Below are 22,909 nucleotides of genomic sequence, written 5' to 3'. Positions count from 1 at the left end.
AACCAGTCAGAGAAGAGAGACATTCATTTCAACCAGACTTCACACCAGCTAATATTTAGCAAAGGGATTTCCAAAAGTGCTTAGCATTGGCCTTACTTCCTTGCCATTGAATTATTTAAGAAATGGATAGGAAGAGAATGAAGCCAACGTTGAATGATTTAGAAAATGCCTGCCAGGAATTGCTGGGCAACAGTGTGGTTGCTACAACTCTCACTATTTCCCCATCATCTCCCCCATATCTCCAAATCCCCTCTTCTGAGACAATAGCTGGTCCCAAAGTTGGATCTCCTGGACTCCTCTGCAAAGAGTGCAGTTTTTGAGGATCATCAATGCCAATTGTGCCAAAGGATATTAAAAACTTCCCTCTAATTCAGTAGGTACTGATGCTTTAAATCTCTTACAGAAAAACTGTTGCCAGCTCCAATCATTCTCTCACAAACCTCATAATGTTTGGTGTTTTCCTAAACCCTTCGGCATTGAATCCTATTAGGTGGAAATCTCAAGTTTCATAAAAAATAACAGTAATTGCTTCTAGCTTTCATGGCAGCCTGCAAGCATCACTGTAGTGTGACCTTAAATCTGTGGAAACCAGAGGGCAATTAAGAGCTCAGAGGTAGGATAGAATTTCAGGGTTTAATGAGTGATTGCATCTCGGATGAGAAGTGGAAACTGAGCCTGAAGCAAATGTGATGTAAAAACCCTGAGTTCGCACCTCACAACAGAGATGTCAGGCCACATACATGTGGCTGGCTTCTGTGAGGATGCTGCCATGCAGTAACTCCACCATGTGCTCACACAGAAGCTGACATTATCATCTTTAAAATCTCCTGATCATTAAAGCTCGCCTTGCTCTGATTTAGCAGCACTACTAAACCTCGGAGCCTCACTAATGCAGGCCGGGAGGAACTGTATCTCATCTCTTCTGTGCTGCAGGTTTCATTTCATTTGAAGCCAGTGGCAACGCTCTGTCTTACAGAACTGCCTCATCTTGACACTTTGCTGCCTAAAGCCAAAAAAAATCTCCTTTTTGTTGTTGTTGTTATTTTGCTAAAGAAAAATCTTTCTAAAAAGTCTAGTCAAAAAAACAACTCAGGTGCTCTCTGGTTCTTGAAAGCTAAGCTTGAAAACAGATGTTAATTTTCAAAGCGTTTACTGAACTAATAAAACTGCTGGCAAGAAATATTTTCTGGCGTAGCACCAATGAGGGCAGAGGATGAAAGTTAAAACCCACATCGCCCTTCACACTTTTTCTATTTGTTATCAACTCTTGCCTGTTCTTGGCAGCTTTATTTCAGAATCTTGCTAGATATTTCTCCCCTCCTCCTCTTTCTCTCTCATCCCTTCTTCCCTTCCCCTTTCCTACCCCAAACAAGGTCATAGAACGAGAAATTCACTTACATAAAAATGTTACTCTTCTAAGTTACTCTTCTAAGTTACTCTTCCATGTTTTAACCCTCCTACTATATCCCCAGGCCTTAATCCAAAGCAAAGATTATATGTTAAATTGTGAAAGGAATAAACCGGATGGAATTTGCTATTTGCTGCTATTATGGCAAAATGGGGTAAGTAATTTCATCTAGAAATTCCCCAGGAAAACAACAATTCTCAGCATCTATTTGTGTGCTCAACATTTTTAACAGAAATGAAGACACTTTCCGTGTTCAGATTTCTATCTTTCTAATAGAACTCATCTTTAGTCATCCTGATTCCTCTTTCAAAAAGAAATCTTAATGCCATATGAAGTCAATTAAAGGAAATTTGAGGGCTGAGGTGGATGTAGGATGACCAGATGTCCCTATTTTTCAAAGCATGCTGTTTTCCTGTGTCTTAAGATTGAATAATCTATTTTCCATCCCCTGCTCAGAAGCTGTTCTTGCCTCTTTTGCCATCAGAGCACTGCTGAGAAACCCATCCCTCTGGCATAATTTGCCTTTGCCAGTGACATGAACAGACAGCCTTGGGAAGGCTCTGCTCAGCCCACGGTGGCAGCACAGGGGTAGAAATGACTACACATCTTTTAGGCAGCACAACCCACAACTGGAAGGAGAGATGCCAATTCAAACATGAGTACTGCTAAATATTTGGTGCCAAGACCAGCACTGATCTCTAGGGAGGAGTCAAGAGACAGCTGTCCTTAATGAAATGAACATCTGTAAGGAAGATAAAGTAGATAAAAACTGAATTGACCCAATATTTACCAAAATACTGGCTGGCCCCACCCTGGTTAAGTAGTGCTTACCCTATTGCCTCGTCTTTCCTTGAGTCATGACATGATGTAGTCTGCGGGTGATGGGGTACCATGGGCATAAACACCGTGGCTACGTATAGGCACCCCACCAGAGCACACTTAGCTTCCATACTGCTGAAGTGTCAGCTCCAGGCTTCTCTGGGAACGTGGCACCTTGACACAAGCCAAGCTGCATGTGTTGTTTACCTGCTGTGCCCAGCAGACATGCCTCCTGGATGCCTCTGGCTGCCAAGCCAGCATGCTGCAGGCAGCACACGGGACCGCAGAGCAGCGCAGGCAAACCTTGCTCGCAGCCACACGAGGTCCTGTCTCTACAAGCACTGTTCTGGAGGAGCTCTGCTTTTGGCAACACAAGTTCAGAATTCAGTCTCCACAAAATAACGATCGAGAGCTTACTGATGTTTTTTACCTTACCCTTGTTCAGTTGGCTAACAACTACCTCTGCCTTACTCACCTCCTCCTGATGGATGGGTCACTACTCACTGTACCCTTCAGGGAAACTGTGGCACAGTGTATGCAATGTTAACCTTAACTTTAATTTGGGGTGCCCAACTTCCAAGGGCCCTGGCCGAGACACCTGAAGGACCCAGGCACCTTCATTTTTCACTGACCTCAAGCTGGACCTCACATACCTCAATTTGGCTGGGATACAACATGGTCACAGAAACACAAGGAGAGAGATAAGCTGTGGACAGACACAATTCTTGTTCCCTTCCCAAAAAGCAAAGAAGAGATGCCGAGATACCTTGAACAATTGGCGACCTCAATCCTGGCCCCTTCACAGCCACGACCTCCGCAGCGAGGACGAGGGCTGTCACACGAACGTGACCTACACATACAGGAGCCCGTGCTGTCCCCATCCGAATGCTCACACGGTTGCCATGGGGACCAAGGCCCCAGTCTTCCATTTGTTGTCAGGTTTTTCACCTAGTTTTAAAAAAAAAAAAAAAAGGTCATTAATAGCAAGTTTACATTTCTGGAGACAGCCCCACAATAGAAATGCCAAACAAAGCTGCCGGGGGGATTAAGATGCAGCTTAGATGGGAGCTGTCTGTGCTTGTGAGCGGGATTCAAAACAGAGGGTTGTTTTCAGGCCGTGCCGTGTCGGTGTTTACCTCTGAATTCCACCCCACATACCGAACGTGTGCGCGCAGGCAGCCGAGCCTGCCCCGCCAGCGCAGCGCCCGGCCGCAGGCCTCGCATGTCCCACACAGCGCAGCTGCAGCCTCCCCAGCAAGGTGACAGCCAGCCGTGGCTGTCCCCTCTGCTACGGAGTGTTTGGGCCTGGTCCTGCCCGTTATTTACCGAGACAGTGTTTGTATAACCACAGTGACCAGAGCAGGCTGAGGCCTCCCTGAGTTTGGCCCTGTCCAAACGCACCATAAGAATGGCCTCTGTTTTCCAACAGAGCTGTAGCCTACATGGCTGAGCTGGGTGAAGGGCAGAAGGTGAAGGAGATGGTGGGGGCTAAAATTAATGCTTAGGATCATGCACTAGGCTAAAGAGCAAGGATTCATCTCCAGGCAATTTACAGGCCAGACCACACTGATGTTTGTTTCCTCTGCACCTTGTTTCGTGCCTGCTCAGTGCCCCAGAGCCTGTGGCTTGAGCTCCCTCTGCACTACACTGAAGTGAAAATGCAGTAGTCCTGTGAGAAAAACAACTGTTCCTGCCCAAGACTGGGGATGACCTTCTAAGAGATACGGTGTCAGAGCCTGCTCCCATGTCTTATTTTAACCAGAGCTGCTCAGTGAGCCCCAAGATGTGGGCTAAAGGATTGCTGCTGGCAGCCAAGGCTGACTTGAGAAAAGCAGAGCTGCCTGCTGCTCTCTGGATCACTCCCAGGCCACTGCTGCCTTCTCGTGCCCACCACTGCTGCTGGAACCAGCTCTGACAGCAAAATTCAGCAACTCCAAAATTCAGCAACTCCAGGACCATGCCTGGGAGCCTGCTCTGACACCTCTGCCCCAGGCTCTCCTTGTTCCTGCCCAGGTACAGGCGCAGCTCAGTCCCCTACCATCTGGGAACTGCTGCATTTATATCCCGTGTCAGACAATGCATTTCCACACTGTGGTAACAACCCCAGGGCTACTACAGCCCCCCTCTCCCAGTCATACAGGTGCTGTCTTGATGTGTAGGGATGTAACATCACAGACCACTTGGGCAAAGCAGAGTAGAGAACTCTTTCTTGGTTTCTCTGAAGCCCCAACACATGCCAGGTAGCACAAGAAATTTGGCCACAACAAGCAGTTAATGCAATGCTGAAGGTGTTACAACCACGATACCCTATAGCTACAGGGAGCCCAAAGTATCGTAGTAGGCAGCCAGCAGTAGGAAGGTTGAAAGTGCTGGGCAACATCCAAGGTCTGCAGCTCGAGAGTGACCCCGATGCTACTCCTTGAGGAGCTGAGGGTTACCTTGGTTTCCTTCCCATGCCACTTACCTCTCCTTCATCTTTTCTACTTTGTGACTGGCTTTCTCCTTGCTACAGTGCAGTGTCATGATTCACCCTCCCCCAGCAGCTCCCTCCATCCTCCCCAGCCCATGTTCCAAAGCGCAGGGCCCCACAGGTGGGACAGCACCAAAGGCAGCTGCCTGCGCCTGGCTCATCCCCATGGGGTCACTCCTGGGGTGGTGGGATGCTCAACAGCTTTGGTAAACCCGTTGGCAAAGGCAATGCTGGGCTTGGCCTTGATGTTGCACGCAATGAAGAGCAAAGAAAAGAGGAGGCTGGGGCCCTGGCGAACAGCCCTGACCCCAAATCTGAGCCAGCTACCGCTGACAAGCCCCACTGTGCCATGCTTGGCTGAGCTCTGCAGCCAGCAGGATCAATCCCTTGGGCTGCCCGGGGGGGGAATCACTTCTCCTGCTTTCCACACAAGAAAACCAAGGCACAGAGAGGCCGCGAGCCTGCTCAGGGTCCACAAGTGAGCCAACTGCGGGCAAGGGAGCAGCGCTTTCCAACACTCATTGTCTTAAACACTTTGCTCTGGGCTCCTCTGAGCCTGGCACTACATTAAACACTCATGATGAACCTCTGGTGGGCCATCATTTTCCCCTCTCACCCATCTACAGCAACATAAAAAATACACAGCAGTGACCTAGAAGTAATTTAGATCTGTTACTGTGCTTGTCAGGCAGCAGTTGGGGGGTTTCAAGCATCTGTTGCAAACCTTTGTTTGCAGTAGATTATCATGTCGTCATAAAAATTTGCTCTGGGCTGCAGGTTACAAAGCAAAATACCCAGAGAAAAGAACATTGAGTTTTGTTGTTGTTTTTTGAATTTGTTGTTTTAAACATGCATGCAGTCAAAAATCAATACTGTTTGGTTGCTAAAAGTCAGGGAGAAAAAAAAAAATCAAAAGAACTACTTGAAGATATTTAATACTAGATTTTTATCTCCTCTTTTCTCCTGCCTTACAAAAGTCATAATCCAAATATTGGATCATTTCTGTTCATTTTTGAGCCAGAAAGCCTTGCTGATTCCAGCAGGGAGTTCTGTTCAGAAATCAATGGTATGATATGGCCCGTGGCTTCAATTAAAAAAAAAAAAAAAAGCTGACAAATAATTATTGGCTCATAAGTGATACTGGGAAGCAACCCAAAAATTAAACAAATAAGCAGCCATAGCTGAAATGTTGAGATTTATAAACATGTCACGTTGAGAGTGTGGGAAGTTTTTTTTTACTTATGAAATTACATATGGATTATTATTCCATCTTTAAATTCATAACAATATCTTCAAAAGAGCAAACTTAGGCAGTGGGATAAAAACTCATCTGCATTGATCTTTTTCAGGAATATCTTTACAAGGTAAATCCTTTGTAGCCAACACAGTGTCCATCACACAGTGAGGACATCTTTAAAAACATCCACAATCAAATGCCCGTCTGTAATCTGACATTACTACTAATTCCAGAGTTCTTGTCCTTAGTAAACTGATATATTCCTACCAAAGGTGTCACCATTTTGTTTCTTCCCTGTACCATCTACAGGCTCAATTGCAGGATCTAAAAATTCGGACTGACCGCTCCTACCTCCTGCTGCCAGGATATTTTTAATGTTTATTCTGATATTACTGATAAGGCTGGAAGCATTCCTTGTCCTTTTGTTATTTCTGTGCCTCCTCTTAGGTTTCACATGTCAACTGCTTGTAACTTTGTCAAGCTTTGATTATTTCAGCTGGAAGTTTCCATCTTGGCTGTTTGATAGAAGCTGAAAGTTCTTACAAATTTTCAAGTCAAAATATTTCAATAATTTCTAAAACCAAATGTAGAAGGAAAGAGCATTTGTCCATAAGTAGCAACATTTTCTTAGAAACAAGCTAGTGTTCAGAGCAAGGAACTGAACTTTATGTCATTGGAACACCTTTTTGCGATTTCCATGAAAAGCCACTCAAATTTGTCTTGGGTATAAAATTCTTGGGAGGTGGGGAGGAAAACTGCCAGTTTTCAGAGACTCATGGGTTTGATTTCAGCATGTGTAGTCCCCTCTGTGCACTGGGCAGGCTCCAGTGTGGGCCAGAGTAGGGTTATCCTGAGTAGTACAGCTGAGTGGCAGCCACACATGGACTGAGAGGGGCTGACTACACAAGTCTGTTACTCACCCCAAAAAATAATTGGGGGATCTAATGAGCAAGAAATTAGGGTAACATGGAGCAGATGCCAGAGGACTGAGATAGAGGTTTGCTGGATACACAAAGATGGGACTACGATGAAAAACCCATGAGTTAGAGCATGATTTGGGTCAGTCTAAGGAAGACTGGACACCTAATCGGCATTACTCAGTTTCTGAGTTGCAGACCACCATCAGCAGTGATACCATGAACTCAGTTACTAGAGTGTGTGAGCCAAATCTAAACCTCCTTTCCTGCTGATGGTTCATGTTGGCATCAGTAAGATATAAAGTAGGATACAGTGATTGTGTTTTTTTGTTTTTTTTTCTTTCTGCTAATTATATATTAACCATTGCACAATGGTTGATTAACCAGTGCACAATATGTTAAAACACCGTATGATTAACTCTGTATCTAAGGTCCCTTAATATTAGATCTGGGTAGTGGGAATCTGTGGTGCAATGTGATGTTGTACAAAGATGTGCAGAGCAGCTCTGAACAAGCATGTTTGCATAAGATCAGCAGTCAAGTTGTGTTAGTGTTGTGGTTGACTCACAAATGCCTGGCTCTTGTACGATATAATTCAATAATATGCCAGTTCTGGCTTTAAAAGTTCGTGTGTGCCACTCTCTTCGCTGTGCCAGGACATCTGTTTGTGGGCTAGGCTACAGAAGAACTCCTGAAATTATGTGAGTTAGGAAAAGTTTATTTGGGAGGAGTACTTTTAATCTACACCATGTCACACTGGAGTGTGATCTCACATACCGCTGTACCAGCACAGCTGAGTGCCTGGTGCCTGGCCCAGAAAAGTGGGGTGTGAAAAGCCAGGACTTCTTAAGATGGTAACGCATCAAACTGAAGTCCCAGCATGGGCATTTGTCACCAGTGACAACTGCCATTGGGTCACTGCATTCCTCTGCCTTTCCAGTGTGGAACATGCTGCCCTAGACTTGCCTCTGCTGACCAGGATCTTTATCCTGCACCGAACACGAAGAACATACTTGTACGTTGCTGATGGAGGTGCTTAAATGAGCCATCCCATCCCATTCCAGGGGTGAACTCATTCCAGCAAGGGGCAGAGGAGAAAGAAAAAGGAAGCACTTGCATGTGGCTTTTAATGGGCTTGGCAGCCCATCAGTCGAAGAGCTGATGGGCTGATGTATGCAGCAGAATGACAGCACCTAAATGGAAAACAAAATGGAAAACAATCTACAAGAAAAATGTTAAAAGAACATAAAACTAGCACCCCAAGAACAGCCGTGGCTGTATATTCTGTGCTGGATTTTTATGACCTTGAAACAATGATCTGGAGTAGCCTGTTCCCTAGTGTGCACCACAGCAGACATGTTCAAACTAGAGGATTAACACCTCACACACCTATCAACAGACACAGGCATTAAGCAGGACGAGATAACAGCATGGGCAATCAAGAAGCACTGCATCCCAGTTCAACACAGGAGGGTTATAAACACACAAGCATCTGAATCCAGCAGTGAAAAACTTAAGCCTGCCAAGCTGAGGATGGATTGAAGTAATGACTAATATTTCCTGGGAAAATATGAGGAGCAAGGAAGATAAGGGGAATAAACATCACAGTACCTCCAGATATAAATAGCATACTGAAGATATAGCCCATCCTGCCCCCTCTTTCTGTCTACCAGACTTATCGGTATTAACATGCTAATTGTCATTAGATAAAGCAGATAGACATTAATGAGAATTTCTCCTCCCCTCCATCCCTACAACTTATTAAATAAGACTGGTTTTCCTTCCCAACCACCTCCCAGGTATGGTTCACGCAGCAGGAATTAAATTTGGCCAGATGGCTTCGGGGGATCACAGCCAGGAACTGGATGTTGAAGTCAGAGAAAAGAGGGTGGGCGGATGGGAAGGGAGCTGGTGAGCCAACTCAAACTAATTCAAGGAGACACTTTCTTTTAACTGCTGCCTCTCATGGAGACCATGAATATCACAGAGGTTTGGTCTTTGGCCTGTTGAATTGAGGTGAGAGCTGAACTCTTTCTCATATTCTCTCTCTTATACAGACTCCCCCCTTCCCTCATATTCTCTAATAGATACACATCTTTTTGTTCCCCCGCAAACCACCCATGCATGCCATGTTTCCCGGCTGCTCCCTAGGTGCCTCTTCCTGCCAGCACAACATTTCTCCACCAGAGTCACCCCCTGGGCTGTGCTCAGGGATCCAAGAGGAAAACGAACTGAATGCTGCTCGAGGACACCGTACGTCACCGACTCTGATCTCCCCATCCTGCAGGGAAGCCCATAAGGTGGTGCAGACAGTGGGACAGCCCTGAGACACCTCAGGTTTCATCTGGGGTTTACGTGGTTCTCAGCAGGAACCCAACAACATGATCCACCCTTCTCCACCTAGCAAGAATAGGCACGAAGGGGCCTGAAAGCTTGCTTTGGGATCCCTCTTTTAGGGCAAATACATTTTGGGGGTCGTTGTGCTCTCAACAAGTGACTGTGCACAGATATTAGAGGAAGTACCTGCCACTAGACTCTGAATGCTTTTTTACCAGCCAGTCCTCATCAGGCTGACACACGCTCACTTGCAATATTCCTTTTACACATAAGCACACACTCACATGTCGGTACGTATATAAAATATTTCCACTTACTGGGCACTCAGTAATATTTTGAGTCCACAGGCTCATGTTGGAGCTGTCCTCAATGGTGGTGCATCGCTTCTGCTTGTTATCCCAGCCGCAGTAGGGGTCTCTGGCTCCTAGGCATTCCCTGCATGTGCAAAGAGAAAAGATTAAAGCTCTTTGAGGCTGTCTAGCTCTAAAGACACATATTCAAGCATAGTGCTTGTATATGACAGCTGTCAACTGTACCAAGGCTCAGCAGAAGAAACAATTTCTTCTAAGCAGTGGTTTACCTGCTTGGAAGGAGAGAACGGCTGAACAGAAGGGTGATAGGACACAAAGCAAATATCACTCATAGAAACTGTAGATTAAAAATCAGTTCACTTCTTTCCAAGGCCTAGGGAAAGAAAATGACTTTACAAATTTTAGTCAAAGAACACTTGTCATTGAGATATCTTTGTGCCCCCATGTAATCACTCAGCAGGCCAAATCTCACACAAAGCAACCTCTGTGAGTATGTTTTCTGACACTATGTCCATCCAAAAGGGTTAGACAAGCAGAATTAGCCAATGGACCAGTAATAAAGGCTTTCTATTAGTCCTGGCCTTTCCTGGAACAATGGCTTCATTTATAATCCCAACATCAAGATGTCAGTTTGGAAAAGTCACAGCAGAACATTATTTCTAAGCTTTTGGCTGCTTTGAACACTGCTGTATTCATTTTCCTCCTGAATCCATATTTACAGGCTAAGTGTGTGTTCCCAACATGTGAGCCGCTAAAGAAAAATAACTAGGGTTCCTACTGCCACTGAACAGAGAAGGTCAGTCACTGAATTAGTCTGTACCAATAAAATCCAGCTATATTGGTTGTTCCCATGAGTCGCTTTCAAATCGTTAATTTTCCTTAAGAAAAAACAACAGTACCAGCCACACCATGCCTGTGTTGGTGAAAGACAAAGAAGAGAGGACTAAACCCAAAAGGATTTGCAACACTATTTTTTATTCCAATAATCCATTCTCTTCTATCACACAAAAGGGCCACCAGGATCTTTCCAGAAGTCCCAAATGATTTGAAAACTGCCAATTAGGCAGCAGCAAGGGACCAAGGGGAAAAATTCAGTTCAAGAAGCTAAACGGGAGAGTAATAAAATTTATTCTAAGGGTTGGTATCAGTATGATAAATGAAACATCAAAAAAAAAAAAAAAGAATCAAATGCAATGAGATGTGAACGGCTCCCTCCCAGAAATCTTTGAAATCCTATTAGTCTGTAATCAGCCACAAATGAAAAAGCATGTCCCTTAAGCACAGCTGAAAATGCTCCATCAGCCTGCACTGACTCCAGAGCCATTTGCCCCAAAGCAAACCCTTGATTGTTTTGATGTCTGGTACCCATTGCTTTATATATATATATATACACACACGTATATATACATGTGTATATATTTATATTTTAATTACAAGTTCTCAGTTTGCTCCTACATTGCAGAAAGACATTTCCTCTACTAAAGATTTCACACAGTGAGCTGTAAGGAGCATAACTTTATCTTTCATGCTTTAAGAAGGTAGTTACAAGGACTGTCTACTACATTTTTCCTTCAACTGCTTAAAAACACCCAAGGAAAAGGCAAAGATGATTTTGTCCCAGCCCCAGGCAACAGAACATCAAATATTTGCTTAGAAAAGACTCCGTATCCCCAGTCCAAGGACGCAGAAGGGACATGGGCTGTTTTGTTGATTACTCTGGTGAGGCACACTGGTCCTACTGGCATCCCACACTGCCCCCATCCACGCCGTGGGGCTGCCTCCACGCACAGAGCTGCCCCCGCCATGCAGCAGCCCCTCGGCAAGGTCGGCACCGAGTCAGTGACTGAGCAGCCACAGGGGCATCTGCCCACCCTCTAGGTACCAGCACTTCAGGAGGGAGCTGTGCGGCTCCTAGAGAGAAGAATAACAATGAGAAAAGCGATGGGGAAAAAATAAGGAAAGAAGAAAGCCTGGGCTTTTAGTTACAGAGGCTTTTGGTCACGCTTTCAGACCCTGACACCGAGTACACGCTATTGTTTCCAACTGCATGAGGCCATTTTGCTGGGCGCCCAGCGAGCAGAGAGAGGTCATTGTAATTCATAACAGGGAAGGCTGTTGTGAGCATCACCCTATTATGATACACATTTTCTCTGAATTTAATTTATAGGAAAACATGTGCTGCATAAATTCAGGAAATAATCTCCATATGTTCTGTGCTGCAGCCCTCAGCCGCTCTGCAGGCTGCAATATATCCCGGTTAGGCACTGACCACTTTGCCGGGGCTATTCGTAATGTCTGTCATGCAGCTAATGTGCTGCTCCCGGCTGCGAGCAGCGGGCTGCAGGTCCCTGATGGAGCACTGGGGTGGCTCAGCCCACCTGCCCCAGCCACCAGCACTGGGCCCCAGCTGATGGGCACAGGCGAGGGAGCTGCAGAGCCACTGGAAGTCCGCAATGCCCGGCTCTGGCCAAAGCCTGGCCCTGGGAGCAGGGAGCTCCAGCCGCCTCCGCTCCCTGGATGCTGGGTGTAATGGATCCTTCCCCTGCTGCTGCTGCCATCCAGGCAGAGCCTGGGCTCTGCTGAGTTGTCAAAACGTGCACTCTGTAATTTAACAACCATCAAAGACCGGGACTTCTCTCCATCTGACGGCAGGCCCTCAAAACCATTTGAAATCTAAAAACAAAATAGCTATGCTGTCTGCCTCCCTTCAGGATTCAGAGCCCACTCATCTGCCTCAACTCTGGCAAGAAACCTATTATATCAACTGACAGCAGTACACTTAGGGGTGAGGAGGAATGTTATTTACTTACACACAATTTGCTCCATTTTTTTCCTTTTGTAAGCAGGAAAAGCATCACAATGTGCATTACTTTAAGAGAACATTTCTGGCAAGTACTTTAAGTGAACACTTCAAAACCCACCCTAATTTATATCTTTACAATATCTTTAGAATATATGTCCCTATTTATGTCATTAAGTGATAAAACCACACCAGCGAGCACACACCAAAAGGCATACATATGTATGCATGCACACACAGATCAAAGTGCTTCACAAATACGTTGTCATTCTTAGTAAATCAGGCACTGTGGCGTGGAAAATAGAAAGATATCAAGGTATTTCCCTATGTGCAGAACACAAAATAAATTGAAATGTTTATGTGTAAATACCATTTCATGTTATGATACTGCCAAAAGGTCTCACACAGGCCTGGGGACCCAAAGTCACGCAGGGCGCTATGTAAATACTGTGAAATAAGATACAAAGGAGTTACCAGGCTGTAATGAAATTCTGATGTTTCAAAGTCCATGGGACTTGAGCCATTGGCTCACTGGGGCCAGAATTTCATACCATACATAGAGCCTTCAGCAGTGAAATCTGCATCAAGGTTATCTCAGTGGCAGGCTAGGAATACCCCTGGGAACTAATGACACAGTATCATTTCCCTTCATAATTCACACAGGTAGAGGGAACCCATTATCCCAAAAGACTACCCGAGCGTGGCAGGTTAACACTGGCTATATTAATGCTAATGACTTAGTTAATGAAATCCCACAAAGTAGGATGTTTGTGGAAGGGAGATGGTGATGATACCACACGGTCCGTGCCCCCAGTTCCCCTCTGGCCATCTAGTCACTGTAGTGCATTCAGTGAGGACCCAGGAGAATACCTCTTGACGGATATCTAAGAGGTTGGATTTATTATGACAGAGCATTACTACCACTAGCGATTCACTTTAATTCATTGCCTTGCAATAAATGTCTCATCTGAGGCATAATGGCACACACTGAAAACACTCAATTGAAAAACAATTCCATTTGTATCTCCTATTCAAGCTATTTTTTCTCCGGTTCCTTATTCTCACTTACTAAGGACATTTGCATGAAAATAAGATCTTACTCATAAGAGCTCACCTGCTGCCTGCTGTTTGGGAGCTGTAAGCCTCCCTGGTGTTGGCTATTGCAATCATTTTTACCGCAGTCACCGGGGATAACACAAAGGATTATCACCGTGCAAGTGGGGCAAGAAAGCACGGTGCTCTGAAGTCAATGGAAACTCTTAGCTATGGCTCAAAAGAGTTTTTACGGGGCCTCTCAAGCCTGCCTGTGCTGAGCCTTCACTAATAGCATTTGCTGCAAAAAGGCTTCTGCTGCTGAGACTCTGATCCTGCCCAACATCTCCTCAAGAAGAGTCACAGCTTCATGAAGGAAGGGAGAAGCACATTTTTGCTTCCCTGTGTTCCAAGGGCTACTTGGAGACATGTAAGGCATGAGGCCATGTCAATATCTCCATCAGTATTCCCATTCCTTAGAGGAACAAGCAAAGGGAACAGGGAAGAGAAGATGAAGGGGACCCAAAAGCAGAGGTAGGAAACTGGGAGGCACTTGAGAGGCAGAGGCTCTTCGTGTGTGGCTGCGGGGTGGGCCCAGTACCTTGGTGGCAAACCTCATCCTCCTAAAACAGGAATGGGTCATGGATAAAACAGAGGTCCTCCTAGCGCCATCCCAGGGTGTCTCTGAAGGTTCCTTCCTCTCACACATCCCTGCTGAGACCCTGTCTTGGGTCCTAATCCCAACTCTGCTCCCCACTCCAGGCATGCAACATTGCTGCAGCTTCTTCGGGAAGTGCCGCTCAGCACCCTGTAAGGAGGTGCACTGCCAGACAAGGAGGTCTCTGCTCAGATCACTGTGGGAGCTGCTCACCTACACAACCAAAACCAGGCATCACCAGATTTCATCTTTTTTTTTCCTTTTTTTTTTTCTTCTTTCTTTTAAAGTGGGCTAGACGTGTCCAAAGAAACAATAATGACGGATCATTGAGCACATGCACTGCAAAGCAACAGCAGCCTTCTGATAAGCTAAATAACAGAAGGATTTGGAAACTTTTTTTGTAATAGCCTGGAAGACATCTTCTTTCAAAATCTTCATTAAAACTTAAATGTCTGTAGTTCAAAAGTTTCTGATTCCCTCTTCAATTTGCTCTGGGTCTAGATAACTTCCTCTTTTGGTTGTTTTACCCTGAGAGCTAAAAAGCTTTAGACTGTGTAATAAATGGATCATCAAATCAATAGAACCAGACCCAAGAGATTAGTCTTCAGCAGACCAAAGGAAAGGATTACTAAAGCTTCTTCCCACTCTTACACACAAACATGCCATTTGGTACCAACAGCCAAGGAGTTGTCACCCGGAGCACTCGCACTACAGGACTGTGCTTTTCTCATCTGCCAGGATGCACATACCCTCCCACTTTTGTTCCCTCTCTCTGTATTTACCTCTTTCTCACTACTTTTTGATGACTAAGAGCAATTAGGAATGAAGTGACAGGACGTCATGAGCTGCAGAGGCAGTCTGTAGACCCAGAGACTGAGAAGCTCCCGTCCCAAACTGTAATTTTCTAACAAAACCCTACCATCATGCCACGAGAGGGTTCTGCATCTTTGCTGATGATTTTTGGAACCAGCGGTGAACATCATAATTGCCAGGGTGATACAACAGCTGTCATTTTGCACCTAGACCTTTGAAATCCCATGGGCATCACCAGTTAGTTGATTAGAGGCACAGAGATAGTAGTGCTACAAACTGAATAATGCAGTGTAAACATTTATAGGCTTGATCCTGCAAAGCACTGAGCAAACTATGCTCGTCCATGCTCAGCACCTCAGGAGCATGATCAGCATGCACTCACCTTGCTCTTTTGGGGGATTAAGATCCCACAATTCCACATTGGTTTGCTCCACTCTTTGAGCAGGTAGCTCTGAGGGAAGAGCACCCTGCAAGCAATACGGGGGTTTTAGCTCTGTCACTTAGTTGCGAGCATGAGGCTGTTTGGCAGACAGGCATTTGCTGACAAGGTTAGCTTACTGTCCCATTGCTATCAACCTGCGGAGGGGCTGAACGATGGAAATAATCATATTAGCTTCCAGCCAACCAAATCATAATTACTGACAGCCTCAATAGCCCATGCAAGGGAGAGTGGACTTCTGTCTTCCCTAAAGCCAGATGGCATGAAAAGAGAGGAATAAGAATCAAAAGGATGTTCGTGGCTTAAGAAAATAAGATTAGAAAGGGAAAAAAGCACCAGACCTTCAAACAATCCCCCTAATTTTGACACCTTTAAAAATTCAAACTGCAGAGATGAGCTAGTGATCTGTGCAAATCCATTATCTTTCCCCACTGAGAAGAGAAGCCAAGTGGAACTGAGCTGCTTTAGTCAGGCGCTGGTCAAGCAGCAGCTTCATTTCTCAGCTGGTGAACGCAACATACTCTGTGCCAGCTGCTACTGCTCTTTGCTCAAGACTTCTAGCCACAGACATAAGCCATTATTTGCAGAACGGGGCGCTGCTCAGGAAAAACATAGGTACCACCCCTGCAAGGGCTTCTGTTGATGTTCCTCTAAAGAGCGAAGGCTCGGTATTTTGCCATTTGATACCGGACACTTTGGTGTTTGATACTGGACACAGAGAATCTGGAGCGTCCGTGTGCTGTATGTGTATGCAATTTATCACCCACACATGCTTAGCATCGGTGCCTGGTGCTCTGCACATGATTTGTTTGAATGCAGAGATTAAAGCCATGGTGTAAAACAACCTCTAGAACTGAGGTGCATTTATGAGCCAAGCACATGTAGCTTATTTGAAAGGAAAAATGCACAGACATAGGATTTTCATAGGCAGTTTCATTTCATTTTCCTTTCCATGTCAGGGACCTTGGCTTGCTAGTTTCCACCTCCTGCCTCACTGTTTTCAATATCTCTTTAATCGATTGCAGTTTATAGATTATGGCCTCGTACAGTTTACACAACAAACTGTTCAATTTCTTGCTTTCTGACATCCCATTCCATCATCTTTTAGCAACAGTGACTTCTTTATTGGTTAGGTGTTTATTTTTATTTTTAAAGCTGTGAAATAAAACATTGCACTTATTCAAATATGAAGATTAATGACATCCCAAGAAAAATTCTGATTAAATCTGGATTTATGTTTACATCAGTAAAACAGGTTATTAAAAAAAATGAATAAGCATTGCTCCATAAACACTATCTGAAAGACACTCTTGTCACTGTGCCAAACAAAACTGACCTCTAACAAAAACAGAAGTACAGAGGGCCACTGATGACCAGCGATGGGATCAGTCATCCACAAGAAGACTCGGCTACTATTAAAGTCCTAATGAAAGGAATAGCCAGAAGGAATTCCTGAATGCGGGGCATGTTTGTCTGGGTTGTGAAGCACAGCCATTTCCTAGCCTCAGCAGGCTTTGGAGCCTTAAGAAAACATGCCCCTCAGGGCTGCCATATGGCAGAAAGCAGAGCGGAGCAGACATCCTTTGGAAAGGCAGCTTGGGCAAATCAGTGCACTGAAGTGTTATTCCCTCTCTCTGCCCTGTGTCAGTCAGTGTCTGAAGGCAGCTGTCATGCTAAGATGTGCTCTGCTCCTGCGTTTCTGCTTTGTGGTTGCAGATCTGGGTGAACATGGCAAATTCCTCTACTCTGGCGCTGTAGGTGGATCCGGGAAGAAGGGTGCTTTAGATGAGCAAATCTCCTGTTAAGGGGACGGACAGGTGCTTTATGTAGCCTCTAGAAGATGCTGATGATTTAAGGACATAAGTAATGCTAAAATGGCAACTTAGGAAGGGAAAGAAAACTGCAAAGGCAGAAAACTTAGAAAGAAATTTAAGTGATAATAGAAGTCTACAGTTATCACCCAGGCTGCAAAAAATAATCCATATTCAAGCAGCTCCTTTGTGAAAGTTGGATTTTGTTAAGCTCTGGGTAATTATTTTCTGCTCAACAAGATATAGATTCGACAGACTCTTTGTATGTTAATGTATGTTAGAAAAGACAAATAAATATTAGACTACCTACTGCAACTCTGAGGATCTAACATCCCTTCGCTAATGCTGGGCTATTTCAACACCGTGTAAGGGGCAAAATGGCCCTGCCAATGTAGTCTCCATCGTTTTTTCCCATGTAGCTACAAAAACGCCACCAAACAACATCAACTCCACTTTTTAGCAAGAGACAGCATTGCTTAATTACATGGATATTCTTGAAATCCAGCCCTACCCACGTGCAGACTGGAGTGTTCCCACAGATCTATAGCATTTTGGTGTTCTGACATGTAAAAGACACCCGACAAGTACAACGATATGTTTTTCTACCACCCATACATATTTTATGCACTTACAGGTATTTATATTTTATACTTAAAAGAGCAGCAACAACAAATTTGCTCTAGGTCCAGATTGTCCTCCCCAAAGAGGTAAAACAGCACATCTCCTAATAAAAAGTTGATGACGCCTCTGTAGCGATACGGTCAACTGGCAGGAACACCGGACTTCTGTAACACCTCTGTGTTTTACACCGTAAATGCAGGCTGGAAGCTTGAGACACGAAAGCAAAGCAGCCATGGCAGGCAGTAGACATCAGGAGCTATGCTGCTGAATATGACCACTGCCTAGAATACAAATCTCATGACCTAATAGTAGCGAATTGCAAGAATTGACAGAAGCAATGGATATCTGCCCTGGGGCTTGCTGGAAGCTTCAGTTATTAATCTTGTTTGTATAACAGTAGCATCAATGTCATCTTAACATTATGTATTCCAAGAAAACTACCTGTTTTGCTGTCAGTCGCCGCTGTGTTGAAACTAATTTCACACAGCCCACCTAGCAGGTATCAGATGGTAATGACTTTTAGACATCATTGATCTGAGTTGGCCTCAAGCCAGTCTGCTAGAGGTCCTGCATAGGATCCATATTCTAAACCGCTCCTGATTTTGTGAGCAAATCACCTGGGCACTATGCTTGAAAAATAAGGAGCAAACAAAAGCCCTCAGCACATTCAACCTCCCTGCTTTTCCCTCCCTCTCAGCAACTCCAAAGCAAACCCCAACAAATCTGCAACCTAGTCGTGACAGTAAAGAGGCAGAAGCCCTGAAATTATCTGACTTTACCTGGCAATTTCTGAAGTGACCTTCATCTGTTTCAGCAGTTGAACAGCCCCAGACTCCTGCTATTGCTTGGTTTTCTTTCTACCACAGTACCATTCATTCAGGGCCATTTGCATCGTTCAGAGCTAAAAGTGAGAGCCCAGAAATTATGCAGACAGCTTAAAATGAATGTAAAGCTTACTGTTGGGTTGTATATTTAATACGAATGGGAAAAACTGTAATAATTCATTTGGTTCTGAGCAGGGCCCTTCCACTCCTTAATTCTGTGCCCTCTCCTTCTCAGTAATGCGAGCACCAGCGATCTCAGCACAGGCTTATTCCTCAAACAGCCTGGTGCTGGTTTCCCTCCCGGTACCACACTGCATTTCCCTCCTCACTGCGATTTGTGATTCCCTCGTACTTAAATGCCATCTACAAAGTATGCTATTTTCTTCTTCCATGCCATTAAAGATAATGTCAAATAAGATGAAACTGTAAACCAATCTCTCTGGCATCGCACTGGAAACATGCCCCTGCTCGCTGCCTTACTGCTTACCCTTGCCACCTTTTTTCCCAGTTTCAGACGCACATGGCCACCTCCCTTTCACAGACTGTTCAAATGAAGCTCTTCAATCACTCTCCTTAGACCTGTGCCATCCCTTCCAAACTTAGAGGTCCAAATCCTGCAAATAGTATGGATGTGCTTAGCTTTACATATATAAGCAGCTACATTAAAGAAAATGGGAGTAATTGCCTGCTACAGCAGATGCAAATGTGTTTTCAGGATAGAGAAAATGGTATAATTTTGCCCTTCTATTTAAAGAACACAAATCCATTTCATCTACCAAACTTTATTCTTTCCAAGAGCTTTAGTGATCATGGTTCTGTATGATGTCTCCGTTCTCTGTCAGTGGGAGTCTTGCTATTTACTTAAATGCAACCAGAATGCCAAACCAGATGTTTAGTGATTTATTCTGATGTATTATTGGATACTGGAGATGACAAAAGCTTGGGGTGAATACTCTCCTGTCTGCCTATGAAGCCTCCCAAAGCATTGCAGAACTATTGGTGGCACAATAATTAGCTAATTTCCTTAACCTTGGAGAGGCCAAATCAGCCAAAGCAGACGGAAATCAGCGATTAAGCTTTATAACAACATTTTAATAGGATCTTACCTTTCCTTCTGCCTCTATTTCTAAAAGGATGTTCAATGTGCTAGATATTTTTTAAAACTTTCCAGGAGATATTTTCAAAACAAAATCTGGGCCAGCCTCAGCTCAGAAGAAGAGGATGGAAGTTCAAGTTCTTTGATTAATAATAAAGCATCAACGTCACCTCAGTGATCTGCTGGTTGCTGGGCTGCACTGAACAACAGTCTTCATTTCCTCCCCTACCACTTTTACCATTTTCTCTCCCATGTTTTTTACCCAATGATCGTTACTTGTTTGTCCTTGGAGGAACTATCGTCACTCTGATGAACAGGTCAGGATTTCCAGCCCATATTCAATTCACTCTTTCCCTGAAAGTTGCAAATATTAAGGTCTCTTCCCAGACTGTATTATTCATCCAGTTAAGTTCCCCAATATTTTCACTCCTGAAATCTGGTACTTTTGAAAGTCTGTTTTTGCAGTCCTAAACTCAAATGCTTCATTCTTTTGTTACAAAGGATTTTGTACCATGCAAGGAGTAAAAAAAGAAGAAAATAGCAACAACAGTAAACACCACAGCAACGCCCCAGGTGATAGCTCAGATCCCTTAAAGGGTGGTATGGAAGTGGTACAAGGACCTTGTTTGGAATTCCTGTTCTGCACTTTGGAAGGCGGGTACAAAAGGGAGAAAGGGCAAAAAACTCTGCCTCATTACTGAGGCTGCTGACCCTTTTCTTCCAAAAAGTCCCTGGAGTCATTTCAAGAGTTACTCACCTACACGTACTTAGTTGTCTGATCACTGTTCCAGAGCTATTTAGAGGTGAGTTCTGTTTCTCACACAGATCTCAAGTCAGCAAATAAGAGTACTTGTCAGCTGAGTCATTTCTGCTAGCTTTGCATTAAGCACCATGGCCAGAGGGGATGCACAACAGAATTTAGGCCAAGTAGGAGGGCAAAAGCTCAGCATAACTCAATGCAAACTCCCTGGAACAGGGTCAAAAAAGCAGGCAGAGTTCAAATGACAGACTGTCACGGTTGCACACAAGAGGATCTGGCACTCCACACGGCCTCAGAAGCAGAAGCATCTCCACTGCCACAAGGCTGACGTAAGGTAAAGCTCACACAACCTGATGGGATACCCACACATGAGCACTGCACGAGAGGGAGAGGACAGACCATCCAAACTGTTCTCAAAACCTCATTGTGCAACCAAACTGCATCCCAAACCTGCAGGTTTCATGCAAACTGGAAGAAGGAAAAGGAAAGAATGAGTATCATCATTAAGTGCATTAAGAGAAATTGTTCAGGACAGAGAACGAGAGAGAGCAGAATATTTATGAGACCCTCTGGTCTCAACCCCAAACACTTTCTTTTGCTCATTTGAATGTGTAATAAAGGAACAGCTACAATATCACTCTGAGGCCAGCCTCGGGGTGCACAGAGGCGCATGGCCCTGATGCTTCAAAGGGACAGTACAAACAGATCACAAAATATTCCCTAAACCGCCAGCTTCATTTTACTACCTGTCTGACTGCAATTCCTAAAATGAATAATCTCATCCTACCCTTTGAAAATACTACTAAACAATTCCTGTAGATAGGCCCCACCTGAAAATAATGTTCCAGATCTGTAGTCCTCACCCCTCCACAATTCAGATCCAGGATTTTGTTCAGATACATTCTAGAGATACGGTGGTGTCAGTGACAAAGCAGCAATGTTGGCTCTCCAAATATCCCTCCCCAAAGCTTGAGGGCAACTTGAGGTAAAAATCCAAGCTCATTTGAAAATTGCAGGGAGGTTAAAAAGATTTCAAAGCCATGCAAAATCGAGCAGCAAGCACAGCCAAGCTACCACCCAGCAAAGCAGCCTTCAAAACACACTGCATGTTCAAAGGGCTTGCAGGTTTTGCTCGCTTTGGACATTTTCCTAATACTCTCCAGCGAGAGCGGGGAACGGCATACTGAAGCACAATAGGAAAACACACACGCAAGCAAGGTCCCTGCAGCCAAGTCCAGCCTGTAAATTTGGGCAGCTGACATTACAGATGTCTTCCTGTTGCCCTGCTGCTAAGACTGGCTGTTCTGAAAAGACAGATTGAGACAGGTCAGTAGGCAAACACAAAGCACTGCTCAGACACCCAGAAATATATTGGGTCAATGAACTACATCAAGACGTGGGGCTGAGCTACTGGTCACCATTTAAGAGATTAAATTGGTGCCGTGTCAATAAAGAAATAGTAAAGGAGATGGCAGAAATCCTTTTCTCTTTCCATCTCTTCCCTTTGCTGCTGCTTTTTCCTCTGCCCGTTCTCTGAGCCTTGGTAACAAGCCCCAAGGTTTAAAGCAACACAACAGCAACGATTGCTGGACAGGATTGATTCTGGGATCAATTTCCCCTCGATACATGATTGCCTGTTGCAGGCAGAAGGCAGGGGGAAGGCAAGAGCTCTAAGTCAGCAATCGGGAACCCACATCAACCCCCGGGGTGTAAAAGGCTGCAAAGTTTTCCTGATAAGGTGAGGCAGAGCCAAAGAAAATAAACAGTGTTGTGGTATTCCTGCCTGGGAGGCACGAATTCTCCCTCACCTCAAAGCTTCCAGAGCCCCCATCAAAACAATTAGATTATAAAAACTGCTGAAACCAGAGCTTTTCAGGGAGGACAGTCCAGAAGTCACAGCATGACAAAAAAGTAAGCGGGGGGTGTTGTAGGGGTGGGAGCCCTTCCTCCCGTGGTGGCTGTATATTGGCACGTATTAAGCACAGACACAACAATAAGCAATAAATCACAGCCCAGGAGAAATGCCAGGTGGAATGCACTGGAGGAAATTAAAACATCCCTCTCGATATAGTTCAACATTGAAAGAAATACAAAGGAGGGCAAGTTGACTTATCACCTGTGTAGCCAGGATGCTAAGGGGAAAAAGGTTTCCAAAATTTGCAGCTGAAAAAATTCAGTTGAATAATTTCCTACAGAAAAAGCTGAGCTTAAAAATTAATAATGATATCACAAACATCTTTTTAAACAGATAAATAAATACCAGATCTCCTTGGCTTTCCTAAGCTTCCTTTTTTTTTTTTTTCCTCCTTCTTTCAAATGCACAGCCCCTCCACAAGACTCAGCCATGGAGCAAACCTCCACAACCTCCACAAGCACACCAAGTGGCCAGCACTGGAATTCAGCAAATTCTGACCTCTCACATTGCCAAATGTATGCAGCCCACCATGCTGTCTGAAGACCGCACCTCGTGGTACAGACCAGTGATGGGCTTACACTGCTTAGAAGTATGAAACTGGTTGTGCTGGGATAAAGTTTTACCACCAGGTGACGATGCTG

At 44.6% G+C, this 22,909-nt stretch overlaps 1 protein-coding gene across 6 annotated transcripts in view; it reads right to left on the bottom strand.

The window, feature by feature from the left end:
* Window positions 1–22,909, bottom strand: part of SEMA5B (semaphorin 5B) — a 261,113-nt gene that overhangs the window by 34,476 nt on the left and 203,728 nt on the right. For all 6 annotated transcript variants that reach the window (XM_082763900.1, XM_082763904.1, XM_082763905.1 and 3 more), the window contains 2 exons: window positions 9,506–9,623; window positions 2,994–3,175 (listed from right to left, as the gene is read on the bottom strand). In XM_082763900.1, the coding sequence (XP_082620026.1) occupies window positions 2,994–3,175; window positions 9,506–9,623 (300 nt within the window). The remainder of the gene's footprint in view (window positions 1–2,993; window positions 3,176–9,505; window positions 9,624–22,909) is intronic.

The sequence above is a fragment of the Aythya marila genome, assembly GCF_965140915.1.
Source record: "Aythya marila genome assembly, chromosome: 6".
Classification (NCBI taxonomy): Eukaryota; Metazoa; Chordata; class Aves; order Anseriformes; family Anatidae; genus Aythya; species Aythya marila.
Note: the sequence above shows the minus strand (reverse complement) of the source record. Positions and strands in the feature narration are given on the sequence as shown.